Genomic DNA, 26,607 nt, shown 5'->3' with positions numbered 1-26,607 from the left:
GATCAGGAAATGTCAAAGGACATGTGATTCCACCTCGTTGTCTGAACAGCAAGCGAACAGCAAGTGCCGCCCTGTTCCCTCCTCCTCCTGCATCTCTGTGACGTATAGCCTGTAACAAGGCACCTGGGTGTTAGTGGAGGATCCTTACATGAGACTGAACTTAACACACGATTTATTAATGGAACCTATTGAGAAAAGGACACAGCGAATCAATACTCAAACTTTTAGTCCCTTGAATCTATAAAGCCATGGCATTGTGATACATTAAGATAAGTTAAGATCTGCTTAGTCCCTAACCCATTATGCCTAATGGAAAGGATGCTAATCGTCATAAACAAGAACCTGGACGCGTGAATATTAAAGGCAACCAACTTGTGTTCAGCTTTTCGTTCAGCGTTTCTCTGATTGGCCACACGGCCAATCAATCAATCCACTAGCACACGCCCTTGCGGCGCGGCAGAAGCGCTGGTCGAACCAGCAGTGTTCTGTTGTGTGACTGTACTACAGCGGTGTTCTGTTGTGTGACTGTACTAAACTCTTCCACCACATGACCGACATTTGACATACAGTACACCTCCTATCTATGTTGGGATTATGTTTGGTCATGACAAAACAATAAAAATCGCTACTGTTAGTAATGCTGCCACCACCCACTTCAATGACAGAGCTCTCATATTTGCGAATGCATAAACTATATCTTAAATTATGGCGATGTGTCTAATATGGCTGTCGCAAAGTCATTGATAAGCGACAGCCATATTAGACACATAGCCATAATTTAAGATATAGTTTATGCATTCGCAAAATATGAGAGCGCGCCGCTGTCATTGAAGGGCTTCCTACAACAGAGCACCGCCGCTGCTGCTGCTGAAGCTGTATCAAGCCGGCGGCGGCGCACAAAAGCCGGGGGGATAAACCACCGCGTCGCCCCGCTGGCGCTTCAGGCTCAGCAGCCTCCACGGGCGAAATAACATATACCGTTACAGTTCCACACTGATGTACAGTGAGTGTCTAATATGGCTGTCGCGAAGTCATGCCTCTCCCTCTGACAATATCACAATCATTCATCTAAAAAATTGTATGGGCTTTGATTAAACATGTAACCTACACCTACTGTAACTTACTGTACCTCTGCTTCCTACAGCACAGCAGGTAATGGCGTTAATCAATGGAACGCGAAACATAATAACGTTACGCTTTCTAGTTCAGCGCATTTCATAACTGTATGGGCTTTGTTTATCCACGAGTGAATCTGGTAGTTGGTTGTTAAAAACGCGAAACATAATAACGTTACGCTTTCTAGTTCAGCGCATTTCATAGCGCTCCACTGCTACCGCAGCCCAACACAAGTGCGTTGGAACAGCAGCCACAAGTTGGTTGCCCGCGCTGCCGCTCGCGCTCCTTGGATTTCATTTGGGACGTGGGACGACTGCGCTTGCCTGCGCGTGGGGGCGCGGCCAATCAGAGAAAAGCCGAACACAAGTTGGTTGCCTTTAATATTCACGCAACCTGGACAGCTGGAATTCTTCCCAAACACCCCATTAACAGAAACAGGGGGAGTGGAGAGGAGAAAGGAAACTACCAACAAGCGTCCCCTTCCTGCCAAGTGAGCGTTCCAGTCATCCGACAGTCGACTGAAGGTATTTCTGTCCGCTAGCAAAAAGGGCCGGGTTCAAAAGGGAAGCCGATCAGATGGGAATGATCATGGCGCTCCCGGTTTGGAGAAAGTGGGAAATGGGAAGCTGATCAGAAGGAGTATTCATCTCGCTCCAGGTTTGGGGATAGGTGCTAGGGTCCTGTCTGGATGATGGAGTGGCTTGTCCGGTAACTGTAATTCACTACGTCTGTGTCATGGTTTACTGCTATGGTTTAGCACAGGGCTGACCTCTCATAACTCACTGCTGGGGGGAAAGCAGTGGTTTGAGAAAACACATCAGCATTTATGACCCTTTTAAGTGGCATGGACAGCACTGTATACACAGCTTTAAGAGATGAGGGAGCGACAGTGGCGTTTACACGTGCCCACTCGTAGACGATTTTAATTAGGACGATGTCCGGATATCAACCTAGTTGATTCTGATCTCCGTCGTACTCTGTCAGCTCACTCCCGCTAAGGACGCCACACTGCATAAGTGTTCCGTAAAAGCAGAGAGACGCCGACATCCTTTTGGACAATGCAATGCAGTGGAGCTCTTCACCGAGTCCTGGTGCAGGATGTTGTATGGCTGCTGAACCCTTGGCTACTGTAGCAGGCAGTATTTCAGGACCTGCTCTGTTCCAATTCCCTGCCATCTCTCTGCTCTGCACTAAAAGGTCAACTGCAGAGATAGATTGGGTTCGAGGCGGTCAGTTTTTTGGCTCTACACATAACGATATAATTAAGGAAAAGGAACAAAAACGTAACCTATTACAGTGCAAATAACAAAACAAAGAAGCAATTACAAGTAATGTAATACTTAGCTGCTAAGCTCTGTATCTAACTGAAATGGAAGGAGTCTCTGTCTGAATGTCTGAATTTTCCAGAGAACCGTGCATCCGATCGACTCCACACTTGGCGGGTGCATTTCTGAGGACCCAAGTGAGTGCAGTGCCGACTGTGAAGTTGACTGTGATTGGATGAGAGGTTCTCATAGCGGTAACACCGGGGGCCAAGCAAGCGGCCTGTAATAACAGGCATCAGCTGCTGCTCATTTGTAATCTCCATGTCATCCACAACTAAATCAATGCATATTTAGCTGTAGGGCCGGTTGCTTTCCGTAGCTTCAGCATCCCATCAAAGCTTAGGCCTATTAAAATAATGCACACGTTGGATTTGACTGAAGGGGGGGGGGGGGGGGGGGACTCTTATCGGGCCACGGCAGGTTGGTCAGCTCAGGAGGATGCTTTGGAACTCCCAAGAAAAGTACTTATGGAGGCTTATTGCATACAGGCAAATCAACCAAATAAAGCCTCCAATTCATCGGGCGACCGCTCTGAACCATCTGTCACATTGGAACAGGTGAGAGCTAAGCTTCATTGGACATGCCATGATTCTCCACGCCGAGGCTGGCGACTGGAGCCCGTGTCTGTTGCATCTGGCACAGAAGAGTGATAAGGGCCTGGCACACACTCTCGGTTGGCACACACCCCACTGACTGCAGTCAGGGTCCAAGGACTCGAATCGTCGCGAGAGGTAAGAGATCAGGGCCAGGCCTGGCTCTGGGACATCCCGTCTGATCTCACGTATTACACACAAATCCAGAAGCGGCATACAAGAAAGCGGACGGATGCTTTCGTAGGGAACCAGGAGAAGATCCATACTGCGTCTTTCCCCACTGGCCCTAGTCATATTTGACATAAAGATGTCTGTGTCTGTCTGTCTCTCTCTGTACCCCCCCCCCCCCCATAGGAAGGAGGAAAGGGTGAGAGGAGGATGTGTCTTTTATTATGTACATGAAAAAAAAACACTGAACACCTTCTTGGTTCAGTCAACTCTAATTAATTAAATTAATATTGATTTATTTTAATTGATTTCATTGATTTAATTAAATATCACACACACACTCACAAATAAACAGTTCTTATCTGCTGCAATCCGATGGGAGGGGACTGAAATCCCTCTTCGACTGCTTTTTGCTCTAACGTGACGAGACACAATGAAACTCTAATCTTCTAAAGAGTCAAGGAGTGTTCGCTCACAGCAGCAGCAGCAGGATGATGTTATAAACGTCTCAGGGACAGTGTGCTCTACGTCGTGTGTCTCCAGCAGTATATTCCCCTGCCAGGTCGTCTGGATGAAAACCAAAAGGGAGGGAAAGAGTTGAAAGGAAGACTTGAAAGGAGGGTGATTAGTGAAAATAATCGTTATCACTTCTGGTTGAGGAACCAAAGCCTTTCCTCGTGGCAAAACATAGACTTTCAGAAAGTCTTTACGTCGTTTGACACACCGATACGAGGTAGGTCTCCAGATGGCGCAATTAACCGAGCGACGGTTCCAACTGACTCAGCGATCCAATAACTTACGTTAGAAAAAGTTACCGATTTCGGCAATTCATTTTTTATCAGTGTAAAGTAATACTGCCAGTGCTGTGTTTCTTTTAGCACAGTACCTGATAATACTGCCATGATGCCTGGGCGTGTTTCTTTCAGCACAGTACCTGATAATACTGCCATGATGCCTGGGTGTGTTTCTTTCAGCACAGTACCTGATAATACTGCCATGATGCCTGGGTGTGTTTCTTTCAGCACAGTACCTGATAATACTGCCATGATGGCCGTGTTTCTTTCAGCACAGTACCTGATAATACTGCCATGATGGGCGTGTTTCTTTCAGCACAGTACCTGATAATACTGCCATGATGCCTGGGTGTGTTTCTTTCAGCACAGTACCTGATAATACTGCCATGATCGCCGCGTTTCTTTCAGCACAGTACCTGATAATACTGCCATGATGGGCGTGTTTCTTTCAGCACAGTACCTGATAATACTGCCATGATGGCTGGGCGTGTTTCTTTCAGCACAGTACCTGATAATACTGCCATGATGGCTGGGCGTGTTTCTTTCAGCACAGTACCTGATAATACTGCCATGATGGCCGTGTTTCTTTCAGCACAGTACCTGATAATACTGCCATGATGGCTGGGCATGTTTCTTTCAGCACAGTACCTGATAATACTGCCATGATGGCCGCGTTTCTTTCAGCACAGTACCTGATAATACTGCCATGATGGGCGTGTTTCTTTCAGCACAGTACCTGATAATACTGCCATGATGGGCGTGTTTCTTTCAGCACAGTACCTGATAATACTGCCATGATGGCTGGGCGTGTTTCTTTCAGCACAGTACCTGATAATACTGCCATGATGGCTGGGCGTGTTTCTTTCAGCACAGTACCTGATAATACTGCCATGATGGCCGTGTTTCTTTCAGCACAGTACCTGATAATACTGCCATGATGCCTGGGCGTGTTTCTTTCAGCACAGTACCTGATAATACTGCCATGATGCCTGGGTGTGTTTCTTTCAGCACAGTACCTGATAATACTGCCATGATGCCTGGGTGTGTTTCTTTCAGCACAGTACCTGATAATACTGCCATGATGGCCGTGTTTCTTTCAGCACAGTACCTGATAATACTGCCATGATGGGCGTGTTTCTTTCAGCACAGTACCTGATAATACTGCCATGATGCCTGGGTGTGTTTCTTTCAGCACAGTACCTGATAATACTGCCATGATCGCCGCGTTTCTTTCAGCACAGTACCTGATAATACTGCCATGATGGGCGTGTTTCTTTCAGCACAGTACCTGATAATACTGCCATGATGGCTGGGCGTGTTTCTTTCAGCACAGTACCTGATAATACTGCCATGATGGCTGGGCGTGTTTCTTTCAGCACAGTACCTGATAATACTGCCATGATGGCCGTGTTTCTTTCAGCACAGTACCTGATAATACTGCCATGATGGCTGGGCATGTTTCTTTCAGCACAGTACCTGATAATACTGCCATGATGGCCGCGTTTCTTTCAGCACAGTACCTGATAATACTGCCATGATGGGCGTGTTTCTTTCAGCACAGTACCTGATAATACTGCCATGATGGGCGTGTTTCTTTCAGCACAGTACCTGATAATACTGCCATGATGGCTGGGCGTGTTTCTTTCAGCACAGTACCTGATAATACTGCCATGATGGCTGGGCGTGTTTCTTTCAGCACAGTACCTGATAATACTGCCATGATGGCCGTGTTTCTTTCAGCACAGTACCTGATAATACTGCCATGATGCCTGGGCGTGTTTCTTTCAGCACAGTACCTGATAATACTGCCATGATGCCTGGGTGTGTTTCTTTCAGCACAGTACCTGATAATACTGCCATGATGCCTGGGTGTGTTTCTTTCAGCACAGTACCTGATAATACTGCCATGATGGCCGTGTTTCTTTCAGCACAGTACCTGATAATACTGCCATAACACCACATTAACAGTGTGGTGAAGAAGGCACGACAACGCCTCTACTTCCTCAGGCGCCTAAGGAAGTTCCAAGTCAGCCAGAAGATCCTTAAGAACTTCTACTCATGTACAATAGAGAGCATCTTGACCGGCAACATCACCTCCTGGTTTGGGAATAGCACTGCAAAAGACCAAAGCAGACTACAAAGAGTGACACGTTCAGCCGAACGCACAATTGGAGGGGGGCTCCCCACCCTCCAGAACATTTACTACAAGCGTTGCAAGGGGAAGGCTAAGAGAATTATTAAGGACTCGAGCCACCCGAACAACTGCCTCTTTGAACTGCTGCCGTCAGGCAAGCGATACAGGAGTCTCAAGGCGAGCACAGAAAGACTCAGAAGTAGCTTCTATCCCCAGGCCATCAGGCTGCTAAACGAACAATGAATGAACACTACACAACAACAACCACCAAACACACATAGCACACACATCCACACGCACACACTCACTTTAAACAAACACACTGTAGCACCCACTACACACACTTTATAGCACACACCCACTTTAAACAAACACACTGTAGCACCCACTCCCCACACTTTATATTTATGGATGAAGGATTGCACTACAACTCGTACACCTTACTGTAAATTGTACCTAAAATTGTACCTCATCCCATTTCTGCTTTGCACTAGATAGTACTGTACATTAGTACACTGCATAGTATTGTGTATTGTATATTATATGGTAACTCAGAACATTGTACATATGTCTATACCGAACAACTGTGACCTCATTTTCTTCTTCTAAATTCATGCTATATTATGTTATTATGTTATTTGATACTATCTTGTCTAGCACAGTCTCTGGAGCGTAACAGTAAGAAGCATTTTGTATGAAAGTATTCTGTACTTCTGTATGACAACTATTAAAGAACTTGAACTTGATGATGGGCGTGTTTCTTTCAGCACAGTACCTGATAATACTGCCATGATGCCTGGGTGTGTTTCTTTCAGCACAGTACCTGATAATACTGCCATGATCGCCGCGTTTCTTTCAGCACAGTACCTGATAATACTGCCATGATGGGCGTGTTTCTTTCAGCACAGTACCTGATAATACTGCCATGATGGCTGGGCGTGTTTCTTTCAGCACAGTACCTGATAATACTGCCATGATGGCTGGGCGTGTTTCTTTCAGCACAGTACCTGATAATACTGCCATGATGGCCGTGTTTCTTTCAGCACAGTACCTGATAATACTGCCATGATGGCTGGGCATGTTTCTTTCAGCACAGTACCTGATAATACTGCCATGATGGCCGCGTTTCTTTCAGCACAGTACCTGATAATACTGCCATGATGGGCGTGTTTCTTTCAGCACAGTACCTGATAATACTGCCATGATGGGCGTGTTTCTTTCAGCACAGTACCTGATAATACTGCCATGATGGCTGGGCGTGTTTCTTTCAGCACAGTACCTGATAATACTGCCATGATGCCTGGGCGTGTTTCTTTCAGCACAGTACCTGATAATACTGCCATGATGGCTGGGCGTGTTTCTTTCAGCACAGTACCTGATAATACTGCCATGATGGGAGTGTTTCTTTCAGCACAGTACCTGATAATACTGCCATGATGGGCGTGTTTCTTTCAGCACAGTACGTGATAATACTGCCATGATGGGCGTGTTTCTTTCAGCACAGTACCTGATAATACTGCCATGATGCCTGGGCGTGTTTCTTTCAGCACAGTACCTGATAATACTGCCATGATGCCTGGGCGTGTTTCTTTCAGCACAGTACCTGATAATACTGCCATGATGGGAGTGTTTCTTTCAGCACAGTACCTGATAATACTGCCATGATGGGCGTGTTTCTTTCAGCACAGTACCTGATAATACTGCCATGATGGGCGTGTTTCTTTCAGCACAGTACCTGATAATACTGCCATGATGGGCGTGTTTCTTTCAGCACAGTACCTGATAATACTGCCATGATGGGCGTGTTTCTTTCAGCACAGTACCTGATAATACTGCCATGATGCCTGGGCGTGTTTCTTTCAGCACAGTACCTGATAATACTGCCATGATGGCTGGGCGTGTTTCTTTCAGCACAGTACCTGATAATACTGCCATGATGGGAGTGTTTCTTTCAGCACAGTACCTGATAATACTGCCATGATGGGCGTGTTTCTTTCAGCACAGTACCTGATAATACTGCCATGATGGGCGTGTTTCTTTCAGCACAGTACCTGATAATACTGCCATGATGGCGTGTGTTTCTTTCAGCACAGTACCTAGGCTGATAATACTGCCATGATGGGTGTTTCTTTCAGCACAGTACCTGATAATACTGCCATGATGGCCGTGTTTCTTTCAGCACAGTACCTGATAATACTGCCATGACGGCCGTGTTTTCTGTGCAATTAAGTATAATTAATCAAAGCCAAGTCATCGCTTGTGCCCCCTGCCATCACGAGAACGCCTCGACAGCTGCACTTACTGTAAAGTAAACCGGGCACTCAAAACATTCAAAAACGTGGCCTCCCTGAAGGAGTTCCCTGACCGACGTCTACATCCTGCAATGTCACCGGGGGTCAGTCAGACGGAGGCCCAGCAGAACGATGGATCACGGAGATAATACCTCGCCGGTGGATCCGTTAGATTGATACCTCAAGGCGCGGGGGGGGGCACCTCGGTGACGGATGAGAGCCGGGTGCCCGTGTGAGCCGAAGCCTAATGAGCCAAGTCTCTTGAGGACGAGCGCTGTGTCGCCCCTCGCTGCACCCGACAGCCGGCTGTGCCTTAATCATCACCTCGTTCACGCTCGTCGATTGCTGTACGCAAATAAAAATAGTGTGTGAAGGCTAGGCTAGTCCAGACCTGCGTCTTATTAACCTATCCGATTCTGCCACTTTCCTTCGAACCGGTCGCAAACCCTCATTAACCGGTGGTAGTGAAAGGGTTAACCTTCTTGATTGATTGATTGATTGATAATTGTATTAACAGATTGCAGAATGGGTACAATACAGTACGGCTCAATACACACAATTGTTAAGGGGATGCAGACCAGAGAAAGACTTTCGTCTTGTTTACAGGGTCCCCCATTTTCAATCCATCATAACATATATGACATACATGACATACAGGTAGACAGTACTGCTACATTTAGACATACCAGAGTACAAAACGTCTAAAAAGAGAGTATATACATTTGAAGGGGGAAGAAACTGTACATTGGAGGAGGTGGGGTGGGGGTGGGTGGGTTGGGTAGGAAACTGTACATTGGAGGTGGGTGGGGGGGTAGGTGGGGACTGTACATTGGAGGGGGTTCTATAGTGTGGTAGTGAAATGGTTAATGGGTTCCCTCCCCCCTAATGTATCACATGCCTGGTTTCATACTGTCAGCAGTGTTGAGGTTGTTACTCAAAAGGAACATTACTCATTACTTCTTAAAAGTATGATTGATTAATCAAAGCAAATTCATTGCTTGCCCCCCCCCCCCCCCCCCCCCCTGACATCACAAACGGCCATAATTCTGAACAGCTTGTTTAGGCTTGTTAATCTGAAGACTCCAAACCCTGGCCAAACGGCATGGAGTACATATGTAAATCCATACAAACACTAGGCAAGATGTCCATAATATGTCCCCTTTAACCGTTGACCTCCCTGTGTGGGCGTCTTTCCACTTGGCTAATATTGGAAAATCTGAAGGATTTAACAAGCTAATGACTCATAGTTCTATGGTCATGAGGAAGTAGAAAATGTATCACAAGATACGAAAAAAAGAATCTTGGAATTTGTGAATACATTTTTTATTTTAGAAGATAATAATCTAGAGCGGCCGTCTGGTAATGCCGTTCATTTAATGTATGCCTGATTTCTAAATACATTAAAAACAATATTGATGATGAGACCATAGGGAAGCAAGTAAAGTGTATGCCTGTTAGTCAGTGTGTTACTTTGTGTGCGTTACTTAATGTATGTCTGTCTGCATGCTTACATGTTGCTGATGTTACATTGTCCCTGTATTGCCTTGTTCTGTCTCAGCATTTACCCCTGTATTCTGTATTGTATTCTCCCATCCTATTCTGTATTTTCCCCACTTTGCCAATAGCAAATTATGTATTTAATAGCCTTAACCACTTTTAACTATGCTGTTATATTCAAATACGGTTATAATTATGCTCTTAAAATGTATAAAATGTCTTATCTATTCAGTTTTTACCTGCCATTTAACATCTTGCCTAGTAGGGACTGCAGTTGAAAACAAGCTACCCAGCTAACACTGGCATATTTACAGTGGTGGTACTTTGTCTCATTAAGCCTTAACCACTTTTAACTATGCTGTTATATTCAAATACGGTTATAATTATGCTCTTAAAATGTATAAAATGTCTTATCTATTCAGTTTTTACCTGCCATTTAACATCTTGCCTAGTAGGGACTGCAGTTGAAAACAAGCTACCCAGCTAACACTGGCATATTTACAGTGGTGGTACTTTGTCTCATTACTGTTGAATAATGTGCACACTATTCAAATAAATGTAATACAAATTAAAAAAAATCTACATATTTCTATATTGTAAGCTTCAGCCACTGAATATATAAATCTCTTGGGTATTGGCGTTAGTGCTGGTCGGTTCTGGAGGAGTAAATTAAGGTTAAGGGGAGCAGAGCCAATCTGCTGCTGTAGGCCGTGCCTTTCATGATGTATTTAAGAAGGGCAGGGTTTCTCCTGGTGGTGGAGAGAGCGCCGGTGGGACATAAGCGGAGCTGGAAGCCTATATAAATTATAATCTGTAATGCCGTCAAACAGCGACCTCTAGGCTAAAAGAGTTTTGTTTACTTTTGTGTTTTGGTCTGAAGTGTGGATTGGAGTTTAGTAAGTTATTATTCGAGCCCGACCGATTCTGGATTTTTTTTGGGGCCGATGCCGATATTGGGGAGTAAAAAGAATGCCGATATCGATATATATCGGCCAATATTCTTATTATATAAGAATATATAGACTAATATATTTAGATGGTGTCTAAAGGCCAGGGAGCTCTGTGTATACTGTGGAATCACAAGGAACTCTGAATGTGGAACTGACATGAAGCCCTGCACTACAGTAAGTGATGATGTTACTGACATGAAGCCCTGCACTACAGTAAGTGATGATGTTACGGACATGAAGCCCTGCACTACAGTAAGTGATGATGTTACTGAAATGAAGCCCTGCACTACAGTAAGTGATGATGTTACTGACATGAAGCCCTGCACTACAGTAAGTGATGATGTTACTGACATGAAGCCCTGCACTACAGTAAGTGATGATGTTACGGACATGAAGCCCTGCACTACAGTAAGTGATGATGTTACTGACATGAAGCCCTGCACTACAGTAAGTGATGATGTTACTGACATGAAGCCCTGCACTACAGTAAGTGATGATGTTACTGACATGAAGCCCTGCACTACAGTAAGTGATGATGTTACGGACATGAAGCCCTGCACTACAGTAAGTGATGATGTTACTGACATGAAGCCCTGCACTACAGTAAGTGATGATGTTACTGACATGAAGCCCTGCACTACAGTAAGTGATGATGTTACTGACATGAAGCCCTGCACTACAGTAAGTCATGATGGAGTCATGTTACTGCACTATGGCTACTAGTACTAGCTATGCCGGGAAGGAAGGAGCTAATGCGCACGTGTTAGAAGAACCATAGTCCTGTAGCTACATTTGCATTGCATGGGTACAGCTGCATGCTTCTGATGTGACAACTACTGTATGTGAGCGTCTAGGAAACATCCAACGTGTTCACTAAGGAAGCCTTCAAAATGTGAAAGGGAGTAGCCTGCCTGGCCATGCATGCAGCATTATACACTGCAATTGACTGAGTTTGCCTTGAATCCACATGTTTGCCTTGTAAACATCAAACATTCACTGTGTATCTGTTGGGTTTGTTCAGAGAAGCTCTTTATCTTCAAGCTTTTTCTTTTGTGGTTGTTGACATCGAGGGTAAATACCTCACAATAAAATGATTTCCTAAAATCCAAGTTTTGTCCAGGACAAAGGACCGTTTTAAAGTGGACATAGTTTGGATCATTTAAAAGTAGACCAGTGTGGTCCATTTTCCTAGCTTTTTCAATCAATAAATGAAATAACCTTTTTACTGTCTTTTACCGTTAATTTTTTTTATTATTATTACTATGCTACTATGTCTTTACTACTACCTATTATACTAATATGTCTGCACAAGAGTGAAGCACTCAAGCCCAACATTGCTAGTCAGCTAAATGACTAAATGTATCACGATATTACGATTTATTGCGATTTTGTTGACTTATTTTAACACTGGACCAGTTAGAACTCGCTGTATCCAAGACCTTGTCCACAGCAGCGCCTTTGAGCAGCATTATGGGATAGCTAGGAAAATGGACCACACAATTATACAAACTCTGTCCTCTTTAAATCGGTCCCTTTATACATGGAAAAAAACATGGAATTTACTAAATATTTTTTTATTTACCATCAACCACCAACACAAGCTTCTCTGAACAAGCCCAACAGATGCACAGTGAATGTCTGATGTTTACAATGCAAACATGTGGATTCAAGGCAAAACAAATGTCATAGAGTTTGCCCTACTGTCAACTGCAGGTATGACGTTGCAAGTATGAACATGAGCTGTGGCAGCATAATATAAGCAGTCCTGAGGCATGAGAGGACATGTGTTGAGTGGGTGGTCGTCAGGGCTGGGACGAAACAATCTCCGATTTAATACAGTCACTGGGGGAGGTCATTGAAATGAAGCAGGCTATTCTCTGTCCTGGCACCACGGTGGTGGAACCAACTTTTCCCACCACAGTCAGGAGAGCTGAAACCCGCCCAATGTTCCGTTGTCAACTAAATACACTTTTTCAATCAATAAATTAAAAAAAGAAAAGTAAACAAACCCTCTTAGGGCTCGTGTCCACCAGGGACGTTTTATGAGTTGTCAGCTCCTTTCTGTCATTCATTTCTATGCTTTTTTTTTTTTTTTTTTTTTTTTTTAAGTGGTCCGCCTTGAAAAAAAGGCTTTTAGTGGACACATAGCCTTACTGTCTTTTACTATTATGTACCATGCTACTATGCCTATATACTACTACCTATTATGTACTACTGTGCACTCAAGTGTGAAGCACTCTCGCATGTGCAGATTAGGGAGTCTCTCTGGATTGTCCTATACTATAGCTCGGCCGCGAAAGTGCCGATCGACTTGGGGTTTGTCTCTCTGTGTTCAGGAGACAGAGGCCGCGTATAAAAAAAAGTCTATTGGATCATGTCTTCAGCACCCCCACAGCCGTAGCTACAACCACTTACGTCAAGGCTCTAATCAACATTCATTAATTTTATCCCCCCCACGCTCTCCCATGAGCTGAAAATAGGGGAAGTGTTGCAGTAGTCTATAGTATACAGTGTAATGAATGTCTGTCCATTAGTTCTACAGGGACATTCTACTGACCAAGCACTATTTTTCATTTTCAAGGATGTCACTCGAAGGATACAATTCACTTTTAAATGCTGTTTTTTTTTAAGCATCTTGGCCTGCTTGCCAGCTAGAGCAAGCTAGAGCATCACACACGAATAAATGAGGAAAAGCAGTTGGAGCGCATGAGACAGCGACTAGTCAGATTTTATTATTATTATTATTATTATTATTATTATTATTATTTTTTTTTAAATGTGACAGCTGAAAGTGCTCGACAGGAATAGCTTTCCCTGTTCGAAACTATTTCTAGCTGCCAATCAATAATCTGCCTGCTTCAAGAAAGGTGATGGCTACAGATGGAGACCATCACCGCCGTGGAAAGCAGGGTAAAAAAGGATTTCAGAACAATTTGATCATGGATGAACAAAACATTCAATGCGAATGGTCGATTGGAATTTCAACTACTTTTTAAGCACCTTGTTAAAAAATGGGCTGCTTTCAAAGAATTCCAGCCAGGGATAGATTTTTTTTTGTTACAAAATCAAGCACTTTAAGCACTTCAAGGACCTTGTGGGAACCCTGTACTGAGACACAAAGCGCACAGAACCACACACGCACAGCTCTTCAGCCACTTGGTGGAGGGGTTAGTGCTTGTGAGTGAGCGCCATTCAGCAGCAGATTGGTGGGAGAACACACACTGCTAACAAGGCAAAATGGATTTCAAAAGAGAAGTCCGCCCAGGTTGACACACCGCTGCGACCTTTGCAAGGCGACTCTACGCGCGTCGGCGGGGGGAAAATTGACACCTACCAGGAGGTGACCAGAAGTGACATTTAAATGTGTTCCAGGCAATTAGGTGACCGTTTTCTTTTTCCCTCTTCACTCCAAAAGTTACGGAAACGGGAAAGAATGTCACACGGCCCTTTTATAGCAGAGGCAGAACGAGGCGGATGACATTTCGGATAACACGGTACGTACCAGGGACCCCGTCCCGAGAGTCAAACCATTACTCGTCTTTTCTACAGCGCACAGATGTTGGCTTAGGATTCACCCACGCAGCGCGTAAGAAGCAAACAGCCCAAAGCCATGCATCCAAATCATGGTAGCCATCAAACGGCTCCAAAACCTTTGATGCTCTTTTCCAACTGAACAGACACTATGGAGACTAGTAGGAGACATAATATGTCCCCAGAGACATTTCTGATGTCTTTCCATCGCCCTGTAGTATGGGGTGACCGTGGCTCGGGAGGTAGAGCAGTCGTCTGGTCATCTGGAGGTTCCCGGTTCGATCACGCTCCTTGAGCAAGACACGTAACGCCTAACTGCTCCTGATGAGCAGGTTGGCACCTTGCATGGTCGCCTCCGCCGTTGGTGTGAATGGGTAAAATGTGAGGAACAAATTGTGAAGCGCTTTGGGTAAAAGCTTGCTATATAAATGCAGCCATTTACCATTTTATTTCCACTGAAAACCCAATGGTCTAATCACAGGAACATCATGGAAACTAAATTTCAATTGTATGCCCATGACTGGCTCCTAGGGGACAAGGATCCGATACGGCAAGCTAACGCACGTACAACACAGGGGATGGAGTAGTAAGCCTTTCACTAAAGAGCCTCCGGCTAATGGGGATCATTAGCATAGCTTATCAAGAAAACATATGTCACCCCTAATGGGGATCATTAGCTCATCAAGAAAACACATGTCACAGGGGTGGGTCAGAAGCAAGGCACGCACAACATAATTCACCCTCCCCTGCTGCGTGTATCCTTTCTGCAACGGAATTTGGTTTCCGGGTTCCACTGATTGGCCGCGACCCCCACGTGACCCGCCCCCCTATCCACCGCTCTGCCGTGCGCGGCAGAGCTCGCTTCCTCATTGTTTACATCAGGGTCCCCCATTTTCAATTCATATAGAACGACTACGCCGTAACAAATCATTAAAAAATATATACCGTTAACTGGAATATGTTGTGCCTTTACACATGTTGGATTATGTAATTGGTTTGTCATGACAAACAAATTAAAAAAAATCGCGATTTACCCGCTGGCTACAACAACACAGTGATCGCTGAGCTCTGGCTCTGACTACATGCAGTCACTGAGTGTTGTTGTCATTCAGTCAATACTTCCATGCGTATAAATTGAGGAAGCGAGCGAGTCCGCGGCAGAGCAGTGGGCAGAGCAGTGGGGCTCGCTCTGCCGCGCGCGGCAGCGCCAGAGCGGTGGATAGGGGGGCGGGTCACTTGGGGGTCGCGGCCAATCAGAGGAACCCGGAAACCGAATTCCGTTGCGGAAAGGATACACGCTCCCCGCTCCCCTGCTACCTAGACTAGAGGTGATGGCAGAGAGGGGGATGAGAAGGAAGCTGGCTGCCATCATGGAGAACCCCTACCACCCCCTCTACGACGAGCTAGTCAAGATGAGAAGCACGTTCAGCCACAGACTCATACAACCCCCCCCCCCCCCCCCCCCCCCTTCATACCAGCGGCCATCAGGCTCCACAACAGCAGGCAGCGACTAGCGGCCTCCAGGCTCCACAACAGGGGGCAGCGACTAGCGGCCTCCAGGCTCCACAACAGGGGGCAGCGACTGCTGCCAGACATTGTCCTGGGACTACTAGGAACCCAAGGAGGACAATAACACTACCTTAGGCATACTGCACCTTATGTGGATACTGTGATACTGTGAATAATGTATATTTCAGTAGATAGTAAATTATAACACTACCTTATGCATACTGCACCTTATGTGACACTGTGAATACTGTGAATATATTTTTCAGTTAGTTAGATAGTAAATTATATTGACCTATTTGTTTACACTGCTTGTGTTGTTTTTACTACCTGTACCCCCCCCCCCCCTTCCCCCATGCTGCTATGATGCCTGAATTTCCCCAAGGGGATCAATAAAGGAATATCTTATCTTATATCTGGCCTCAATCTGGTAGAATTGCAGGTTTTTTTTTACATCTGAACTCTCCTGAGTTTTTTTTAATGCTCAACCGGACAAAAATTCTCCATTTACACAGCTAGCGTGTAAACGGGAACGACGGCCCTCGCCAGAACTCCGGCGTGTCAGCCGTCCGCAGCTCCACCTCGACTGATCATTGAATTCTATAAGGAATAGTTTGGCCTTTGATTTGGAACGGAAAATCCATTGCGAGGTCCAACACTACCGTATTATTGTTCTTTTAATACACGGCGGTATCGATTACAGTGAAATAATAACCTTTAGATGATGAAGGGGAAACAATGATGTCACCCTGCTTTTCGAGGCGTTTAGATGGGAGCCCTGAAGTGATTGGAAAGGGAAGTGGCTAACCTTTATTACACGCGGAGAATAGGGGGTCATCGTTATGTGCGGTCGTTTAAAAAAGAAAAAGAAAATCTATAATAACAATAATAATAAATAAAAGGGTTGTACTAATAATAATAATTTATTAGATTTATATAGTGCCTTTCAGGGAACCCAAGGCACTTAACAGAGGAGGGGGACAAACAAAGGGGAAGGAAATCAGAGGGACAGACTGTCAGGCAGAGTCATAAATTTGGTGAAGAGGTGTGATTTGAGTAGTGATTTGAAGGAGTCCAGGGATGTAGCGTTGTGGAGGTCTGGAGGGAGGGAGTTCCAGAGGGTGGGGGCGGCAACACAGAAGGCTCTGGGACCGACACAGTGCGCAGGTTGGTGGTGGGGTTGGAGAGGAGACCAAAGTCGGAGGACCACAGCCTCCGGGGTGGGATGTAGGGATGGAGGAGGTCGGCTAGGTACCGGGGGGGCAAGGGAGTGTAGGGATCTGTAGGTGATTAGGTGGATCTTAAAGTCGATACAGGACTTGACTGGAAGCCAGTGGAGGTGGATGAGGGTGGGCGTGATGTATGTAGTGCCAGGGCTTGGTGCCGGTGAGAAACCTAGCAGCCGAGTTCTGAACATATCGCAGCCTGTTCAGGGCATTACTGCATAGCCCTGCGAGGACTGCGTTGGAGTTGTACTGTAAGTGTACTGTAAATGGACACAGCATCTTTGGGGCCATCGCTAATAGATTCTGTACAGGAGTTCTCGTGGCGCCGCGTCCTCCCCACCTCACAGAGTGATTGATGATGGCGGATTGAGAGATCCGTCTCCCTCTATATAGGTGTCCGGTGGGGATGAGTGATCACCACATTAGCGGGAGCCGTTTCTCAGGCATGTCCGTCCGGAGCTGCCGGGCCCCCAGCGGCACGCCCCCTCAGAGCGGACTGTAGATTATTAAATAACAACATGTTCACCGTGGCGATCTATACTTTCCGATACGCTTGCAACAACGTGTTCAGATCAGACGCCTTGCTGACGGAAACAAATCCATTAGGGAGTTCTGCCGAGTTCAAGACACTCACAAGACACTCACTCACTTCACATGCGAACGGATACGTCACCGATATCTCTGGGATATTGAGTGTTCCCTTCTCGCCCACGTAGAGGCATCATATCATGTTTACAATAACCCTCTAAAGCCTACAGAGACAAAAAGGTTCTGAGCTTATTCTTCGAGTCAGTATCAAGTGTTATACTTTTTATGATTCAGGGGAATCTACACTTTATTTCTGGTGCAGTGTAAAGTCACCATCATACATTAGTTTGTGTGAGCAATGTGAGCATACACTATTTTACATTAAAAAAAAACACCCAGTGAAAAAAACCTTGTTTTTGAATAATTCCATACTTTACCAGGGAATTATTATTTTTTTCAACATGGAAAGTTATATTTAGGTTATATCCATGTGACATATGGTGCAAATCCACCTTTTCCTCAGTGAATGACAGCCAGGTATTTGGATTACAGGCTGTGAGTGACATAGAGGGATACTTTAAGCAGAAAGAAGATTCAGATACAATGAAGCTTTATCACAAACGGTTTTCCAAAGATATCTAATGTTTTGGAAAACATGTCTATTGTCTAGTGTCGCTTGGCCACGACACTCTGCTTTAGAGGGTTAACCAAATAAGCCTGTATCGCAGTTAGGGGAAACCTGGTTAACCCTTTCACTACCACACTACAGAAGGTTAACCCTTTACTATCACACTACAGACGGTTAACCATCTGTAGTGCGATAGTAAAGGGTTAACCTCCTGTAGTGTGGTAGTGAAAGGGTTAACCTGCTGTTGTGTGGCAGTGAAAGGGTTAAGATGACGGGGATGTGGCGGCGGCAGCTGCCATCCTGAGCCATATACCGGTAGATGTAGTGTGGTTGAAAACTCACTCCTAAATTGAATTACGCCCATTTGAAAATGGAAACATTGGTCTGATGGTGGCGCTACAGGAAAGTGGGGTGACCAAAATCAATAGATCTCTTTCCACTAGGGGTCAAGAATGTCCACAATAATTATTGTGATTATATGACAAAAGCGTTAGGAGATGTGCTCCTTTGAACGATTGAAATAAATCAATATATCTCTTTCCACTAGGGGTCAAGAATGTTCACAACAATTATTGTGACTGTATGACAAATGTGCTTTATAGGAGATGTGCTCCTTTTGAAGATTGGCGGTTTGGCCTGATGGTGGCCCTGGAGGAAAAGCCATGGGGTGCCCAAAATGAATAGGTTTCTTCCTCATAGGTCATGAAAGTACACAGCCTATCTCATGGCAACACGGCCATTACTTGTGGACAGATACACAAACACTGAAACGATCACATAACCGTTGCTCAACACGCCGCCCCTTCTGAAGACATAAAGCATTGTGTCCGCCACACTGTCTGGCCACCTATTACAGCCGAGATCTTGCAAGCCGTTTGGCCCTTCTCCCTGAAACTAACCAGGACACTAACGACGCGTGAATGATGTACATGGACATGCCAGAGGCTACCAAATAATAATCGACATGGGAAACATAAATTTACATTGTGTGATCGACAGTCTTTTCTCTTTCCCTCTCTCCCCGTTTCCCCCTCCCTCTCTCTCTGCATGAACCACAGACACAATCACACAAAGGCCTGACCCGACTGCAAACCTAATGCACAAGTTCAAGATTAATAATAGAAACACAATTTCCAGCTGGCTTCCCGCCACAGTCGGGGATGACGTCTCAAACGGGCCCCGGCGAGTGTCGGAGATACTCCGTGACGAGCGTGTCCTCGTGACGGCCGCACGGAAGGGGGACAAATTGAGGCTCACCGCGAGAACGGCGCATAATGGAGGGGATCAGAGATGTCGCACGAGAATGTGTTCAAAAGGGTGGATAGAGGAAGAAGAGGGACTCTTTCTTCAGAGGCGCGGTGGAACCGGCGGTCACTCGATAATAACATCACACGTTTCACCCGAGAGGAGAGAAAAAAATACATAAATAAAAAAGGGTTCTGAAGAAGAAACGGAGGAAGGAGGATAATAACGTGAGTCACAAAAAGGTCTCGCCGCGTAACTCCCGAGATAAGTTTAAAAGCCAGGAGGCTTATAAATCCCATACTGTACCTGGAAAGCATAGCGATATGTTTTTCTTCCCTCTACCATGTGAATAGAAGAACAATCTAATTGTGCATCTAAAGAGCATGGTTTTATTTTGTGAGTGTGTGGGCTTTTTCTTATTACATTGTAAAATGGAAAAGAGAAAGGCTAAATAGTTGTCGGCTTTGGCAGTGTTTCTAGGTCACCAACACAAAGACGGGGCACATTGTGCTCATTTCTTCTCTCTCAAACAGAAAAAGTCTATTTAGAGAAACGCACGGCGCAGCACTTTCTTCCTGAGCCGCGACACACGGCTCGAGGGTTAGAGAACTCCGGCATTCGACTAATGACCCCTCAAGACTTTTTACCATACCAATTAACCACTCCGCCGGTCGAAGCGCAGCCCGTCGCAATCTGAATCGTTCCATTAAACTGTAAATAACCCTCTCCCATCAGCGAGAGGGGATCTATGACCCGTGTTGGATGCCAAGGTTAGGAGTGAATGAGCTTCAATCATGAAGTAGAATATGAAACACTGCAGTATTGTGGCGATAATAAAAAGCTAGGTCTGGAATGATTGTGTGTGTGTGGGGGGGGGTCGTATTTGAACCTTATCACAAACGCCAATTACTTTTTAGCATTCAAGCCCGCCTAGAGGGATTTCTTGTTTAACCTTTTTTAGCAACACCAGCACAAGAACAACTTCATACAGTGCTGTGTTAATATATTATAGTCCAAGACAATAATAATAACAATAATAATAATCATCTGATAAGAAAGCTATATACTGGAGCTGTGACAATTTAATTGTCACAGCTCCCGTTTTGAAATTTGCTCCAATTTTGGCGAAATTAAAATACGCTCTTTGCAAAAGACGCAGAAGAAAGTTAATCACTGCAGCGGTGTTCCGGGCCATGTTACTCCCCGCAATCCCTCACATTCAAATTAAGGAGAGGCCAGAACAGACGGCACCGGGAAAAAGGACACGGATGCACCCCTTAAGCCAGTTTAATTAGCCCATCTCACTCAAAAGTTTCATGGCGGGCGCTCCAGTAGCACACCATGTATCGCGCTGCGTCGCGGAACGGCCGACCCAAGTTATATTATAAGTTAAGTTATATACAAGTTAAGTTATATTTCCGGACCAGTCGTTATTTGCCGAATGTCTTCCCCTGCTCTGTCTCCCGTTTCACCCTCACTTCATCTGTCGGTCATGTCTGACCAGGAAAAAGCGATAAACGCTAACAAATAAATCTTTAGAAAAGATCCATGGCAAGATCCTATAACGAGGTAGATGTATGGAAGGACACCGAGTAATGCTCCCCTGTGAACTAATTACTTACTACATGTGAACCTTCAAAAGAGACAGCTTTGTCACATTTGTCACAGAGACGGCTCTGTTCCAGACCCTGGACTGAGCTCGGGAAGCTCGCTCTGCAGCCCTCACTGATGCACTAACCAGACCTCAGACTCCATTAAATACCATTATGGAAGCTGAAGGTGCACAGTGTTTTAGACCTGAGTGGCGATGATTACACCTTCCTGCCAAGAACTAGAGGAAACAAGAAATGACTAAGTGGAGGAGAGTGGAGGAGCTGAAATGACAGCGTGTGAGGGGATTCGACAAACGGGTGGATGTCTTGGATGTGAGAGAAATCAAAAAGGGATGCCATGCTCCAATGTGTTCCCTTCCAAATTCTAAAGCACTTCTGTCGGTCCTGCCAAGCCCTCTCAACACTGGGAGCACTGGATACCAAACATGCCTTGAAGCGGATTCGTGCGGCAATGGGGAGCCAGTGCAGGTCCCTAAGAAGTGGGGTGACATGGGCTGACTTCGGTAGGTTTGAGATTTTACACAATTCCTGTGAGTCTATGGAACACATCTGTAAGGTTCAATAAAATTCATTGTTTTGTATTTTTAATCAAGTACTTTGGTGCACCACTTTCTCCCCTTCCAAAGTACAAGCTGTTTTTGGCTGGGCTCCGCCCAGGGAGCGAAATTAACTTTTTGACTCACCGGCCAGTGGCGGGTAGATGGGAAGAGTCTACCCGCCAAGCATATTTCTTACCTGCCAATATATATTTTATATATACAATTTTTTTTTAAATAAAATATATATTATATAATCATACTTGTAGTTGTATTATCTGCGAGACATCGCCACCACGCAATAAGTCAAAATGCTTGCTATCTGCAAACAGCTCCACTGTCTGTTTTGGCTGTGTTGCTCTTCTAGAAAAATAATCCTTTCAGGGTTGCCTATTGAAATACTGTACACTTTCCTACTGTACACTTTCCTGATTAATTGAAATGGGGGACCCTGATGTAAACAAGACGAAAGTCTTTCTCTGGTCTGCATCCCCTTAACAATTGTGTGTATTGAGCTGTACTGTATTGTACCCATTCTGCAATCTGTTAATAAAGTTTTCAATCAATCAATCAACCACACCTCCAGTACAGAAACATTGTTTGAGTTTGCGTGTCAGGTAGACCATTGATTGACAGTCGAGTCTGCCAATTACATCACATCGCTTGCACTCCGGTGCTGCAGCTGGACCCATTGCCCACCTCTGCTGTTGATAACGCTAGCCAAGTTATTATACACACAGATACACAGTGGGCCAGTGACTTTGGTGTAGGGGTGTAACAATGCATCGATCCTAAGGGGGAAATTCAACTGCATCGATTTGAAAATGTTAGAATAGATTATCGCAATTTTAATGTGTACACGTTATGTTATTGTCATGTCCGTTACAGCCAACACACCGACATACGCTACTGCATCAACGTTATGATTAACAAAGCAAGGCATTCGTTTAGTTGCATTAACGTTATATTACTATTGCTATCGATAAATCTAGGTGTTCTAAAATCTATTGCTATTGGTAAGAGAGACTATAATAAGTTGGTGTCTCGGAAAACGAGAGCCCTGATCGCGGAGTTTCAGGAAGTAAACAAGAAAAATGAGAGCTTCCGATTGGTCATTTGCTTTATTTCCCATGAAACCAGTCACTTCACTCTACTGTGATTGGACCGTTGACAGTCACCCACCTGCACTGGCAGATACGCTAGGATGGAGGAACCTTTTCAAAGCGCACACACACCCGCTCCGTCTCTGGGTGTGTGTGTGTGTGTGCGTGTATGTGACGTAAGTTGGGCGAGTGCGTGTGTCTGTGAGACGAGAGGAGAGAAGCGCTGCCGTTCGGCGTGTGTCTGTGAGAGGGAGAGACGAAAGGAGAGAAGCGCTGCCGGTAAAGCAAGAGTCTCATCTCAGCCGCGGCTGAGTCTCCTGAACAACAGCGTTATCCCAAAAACTGCCACTGCCCTGGCCCATTGCTTGTGGAGCACGATATCATTAGGAAACTATTAGGAACAGTGAACACTGTCGAAGACTTTTGAGGAGCTGCTGACTGCTGTCGAAACCGCTTCCGCATTATTTCCACTCGCTGCTTGACCGTTTGCTCATACTTTCAACGTTATGCTAACTCCTCCAATCACAGTCGATTGTGGGCGGGCGGTGGCAGATCAGATTTCTTACACGTCACAGATCGAGTCAATTCAGAAAGGCTTGTTTCAGTGGGGGGCGTTATTGTCTCAGCTGAACTGCACGGGGTTCAACGGGACTTGGTACAGATTTCACATTTAGTCAGTGTTGGTACAACCCCACATTGCTTGAAAACAATGCAAAACACTGGAAAAGGCGATTTTTACAATAGGGGACCTTTAAGAAAATTATGTTTTTGCTTAAGTCATCTCTTCATGATGCTGGCCACCTCTGGCAAAATTGCCTACACCCTTAATTGAAAAAAACCATGCTGTTCCTATTCCTACACAGTTGTGAAATTATTCATAAATATCATAGTCTATATGGTTCCGTTTATTCAGTTTTTCTCAAAACTTGAAAATTACGACATAAGCCATTATGTGACAATATGTAAAGCTCAGTTTTCATAGAAGAACAATGCAGTAATGCAAACAAGCTAATGCTAACAAGCTAATGTTTGTTACGGTAGTTAACGCCTCACTAATCTGCCTGTTTTGACTTTGACTGTTTGTTAGCGATTAATTTAGCCAACAACAGTGAGGAAGACGACATTGCTTTCTCTGCTATCTGGCTTTGCGAACATAGTATCTTTGTCTCCAAAATGACCCAGCCACGTCCCGATATGACAGACGGAGCTAATCAGAGCGAAACAAACCCCTCCACGAAGCTGGAGCCATCATCAATGCAAGTACATATAAATCCATGTCTAATTGTATGTCTGCTTTTTATATTACGCTACGTGTTAGTTTGTCTAACATGCATTACCATTCATATTAAAACTTTTTTTGTGGTGTAATACCAATACTAATATTAGGTCATGTTTATATATGTTTATTCTCACTGTATATATATATATATATCTATCCACACCTGTCTGTGCAACCCATATAACTCTGTATGATGCTGTATACATATTTATTCTTACCGTGTTTATATATATCCACATCTGTTTATGTGAACATACCTGCACATAATCATTTTACATATCTGTAGATACTATATATCTGTACATATCCCTTACCTAGTATTACTAGTTATGCTGCTGGCCAGTATGACTACTACGATACTCATTTATATATTTTATACCTAGTTTAATCACCTGTACATTGTGTATTACTATTGCACTTTACTGTTACATTTGCACTATGGTTGGATGCCAAACTTGTTTTCATGGTACTGGACTTGTGCTGTATGACAACACATTTGAATCTAATGTAATGTAATGTTTGTGCTTCCTAACCTCTCTGTCCATGCTGTCCAGGTCCTCTTTGCAGAGTGTGTACAGAGGCATGGTCTCAGACATGCTGGGCTGTCGTTGTCGGCGGGACGGTCCAGGCTGTTCGTCGTCGTGGCTAGGCCCTGCCATCTCGTCCTGCTGAGGCTGCTGGTTCCCCCTGAGACACAGAAACAAAAAGATAATCAGTATCATTCTCTCTCACACACACACACACACACTAGCGGACTGGCCATCGGGAGCACCGGGAGTTTTCCCGGTGGCCTGGCAGACTGGAAAATGCTTTTTTTATTTAAAAATGTGTATTCGTTTGTGCCCGCAGTCAGGCCACTGAACTCCGAAGCAGGCCAGGTCAGCATACGTGTTTCTATTTGCGCGGAGATGTGCTCTCTATATAAGTTCAGGCAAGCAGGCAGGAATGAGCTAACTGGTCATTCACAACCCAGCGCGAGGCAGCGTGCCCGAGCAGGCCTGCGCAGGCCTCGCCAATCTCAAACAAGTCTATTGATTTAAATCGAGGAAATCGACTGCCGAAACCCGGAGATATGAACGTTTTGGATAGCTCTAGAATGGGTGAAGACGAACGTCGGACTGAAATTGAAAGAATGAGACGAAAGCAGGGCGCAATCAGAGGTGTTATTACGCGAGTTTTGAATCAGATGGACATTGAAATTGACAAGGACAACTCCGAATGTTGATCACTTGAGCACTTTATTGGATGTACTGGGAGTTAAAGAAGACAGTTTGTTGGTAGCAAAGTGCATACTAGTAAAAGACAGTATGTTAACAGTTTTTTTTCCCATTTCAGATTGATTGAAGAAGTGTGTTTTCAGTTGATGGCGGAAAATCGGGGCGGGTTCCAGCTGTCCCGACTGTGGTGGGAACTTAGGGAAGTAGGTAGTGTAAGTAGGTCCGACTTCTCCTTTCGGGCCAGAACTCGACGGGTCTCCTTCCCGTTCCGTTTTCAGCCCAGAGAGACCAGAGTGCATAAGGGTTAACCTATGAAAGAATGATGACGGTGCAGCGAAAATATATTCCAACATTAAGCCTGAAGTCAGAAGACAGATGTTACGCATTAAAATTTCAGTTTACTGTACAGTCTAGGGAGAGTTCAGCCCTCTACGCATGTACGAGAACACACAGTGGCAGGGTACGACGCGAAAAGGGGGGGGGGTAGACCAGAGGACGAGCGTAGGGAGGGTTTGCTGTGTTAACAGGGCAATGATGTTTCCCTATCGGTGGTTCCTGCTACCACAGGGGAGCAGGAACCCACAAAATCTAGCCTTGCATTTCCTCCAGGCCGTCTTTAATTGGGGAGAGTTCTCTTTGATGATTCGAGTCGAGTTCCAGTTTATGCAGCCTCACCCCAAAAAACTCCATTGTGCCCCGTGACTGGTGAATAATGCAGGACCGTGTTACGCCTATGATTCTTAATTATGATCTCACCGTACAAATGATCTAGTTCAAGGCAGACTGGGCCACAGTAAACAGACAGCTTCCCGAAATACTGCCAGATTAACACAAAAACGTCAGTAACTCCTTCCTCCAGAGAAGTGTTTAGACCCGGTGCCCCCACCCTCGACGAAGGCCAAGGACATGTTGGTGATAACAAGAGTTTAAGACATTTTTACTGCAGGAGAAGTGCGCAGTCTTCACATTTTTCGCTGCAACCATCAGCTTTACTAGGTCACTCTGTCGGTTGGTCAGTTGGTTGGTCCACAAAAACGTCAGCAGCCTCTAGCAGTAGGGGTGTAAAGATTCGACCTCACAACGATTCGATTACGATTCTTCAGGCAACGATTCAATGCATCATGAAATCTCTTCATTTGACCACGATTCGATACATTTCGGGGAAAAAATCTGTTAATTCGCCAACAAATGTTGAATACACAAATGTGGCTGGGGGAACTGATTCACTCAGCATGAATGGACTATAGGTCAATAAAAACAATACACAAAAATAAAATAATAAATAAAATAAAATAAAATTGTATTTTAACATTGTCAAATCGATGCA

The 26,607-nt window shown here is 44.9% G+C and overlaps 1 protein-coding gene across 1 annotated transcript in view; it reads right to left on the bottom strand.

The window, feature by feature from the left end:
* ctdp1 (CTD (carboxy-terminal domain, RNA polymerase II, polypeptide A) phosphatase, subunit 1) overlaps nt 1–26,607 on the bottom strand; it is a 162,706-nt gene that overhangs the window by 95,930 nt on the left and 40,169 nt on the right. The window contains exon 11 of the mRNA XM_084311891.1: nt 24,597–24,750. Coding sequence (XP_084168017.1) covers nt 24,597–24,750 — 154 coding nt within the window. The remainder of the gene's footprint in view (nt 1–24,596; nt 24,751–26,607) is intronic.

Source organism: Notolepis coatsorum (assembly GCF_963971535.1).
Source record: "Notolepis coatsorum genome assembly, chromosome: 4".
Classification (NCBI taxonomy): domain Eukaryota; kingdom Metazoa; phylum Chordata; class Actinopteri; order Aulopiformes; family Paralepididae; genus Notolepis; species Notolepis coatsorum.
This window is presented reverse-complemented; position numbering and strand designations above follow the sequence as displayed.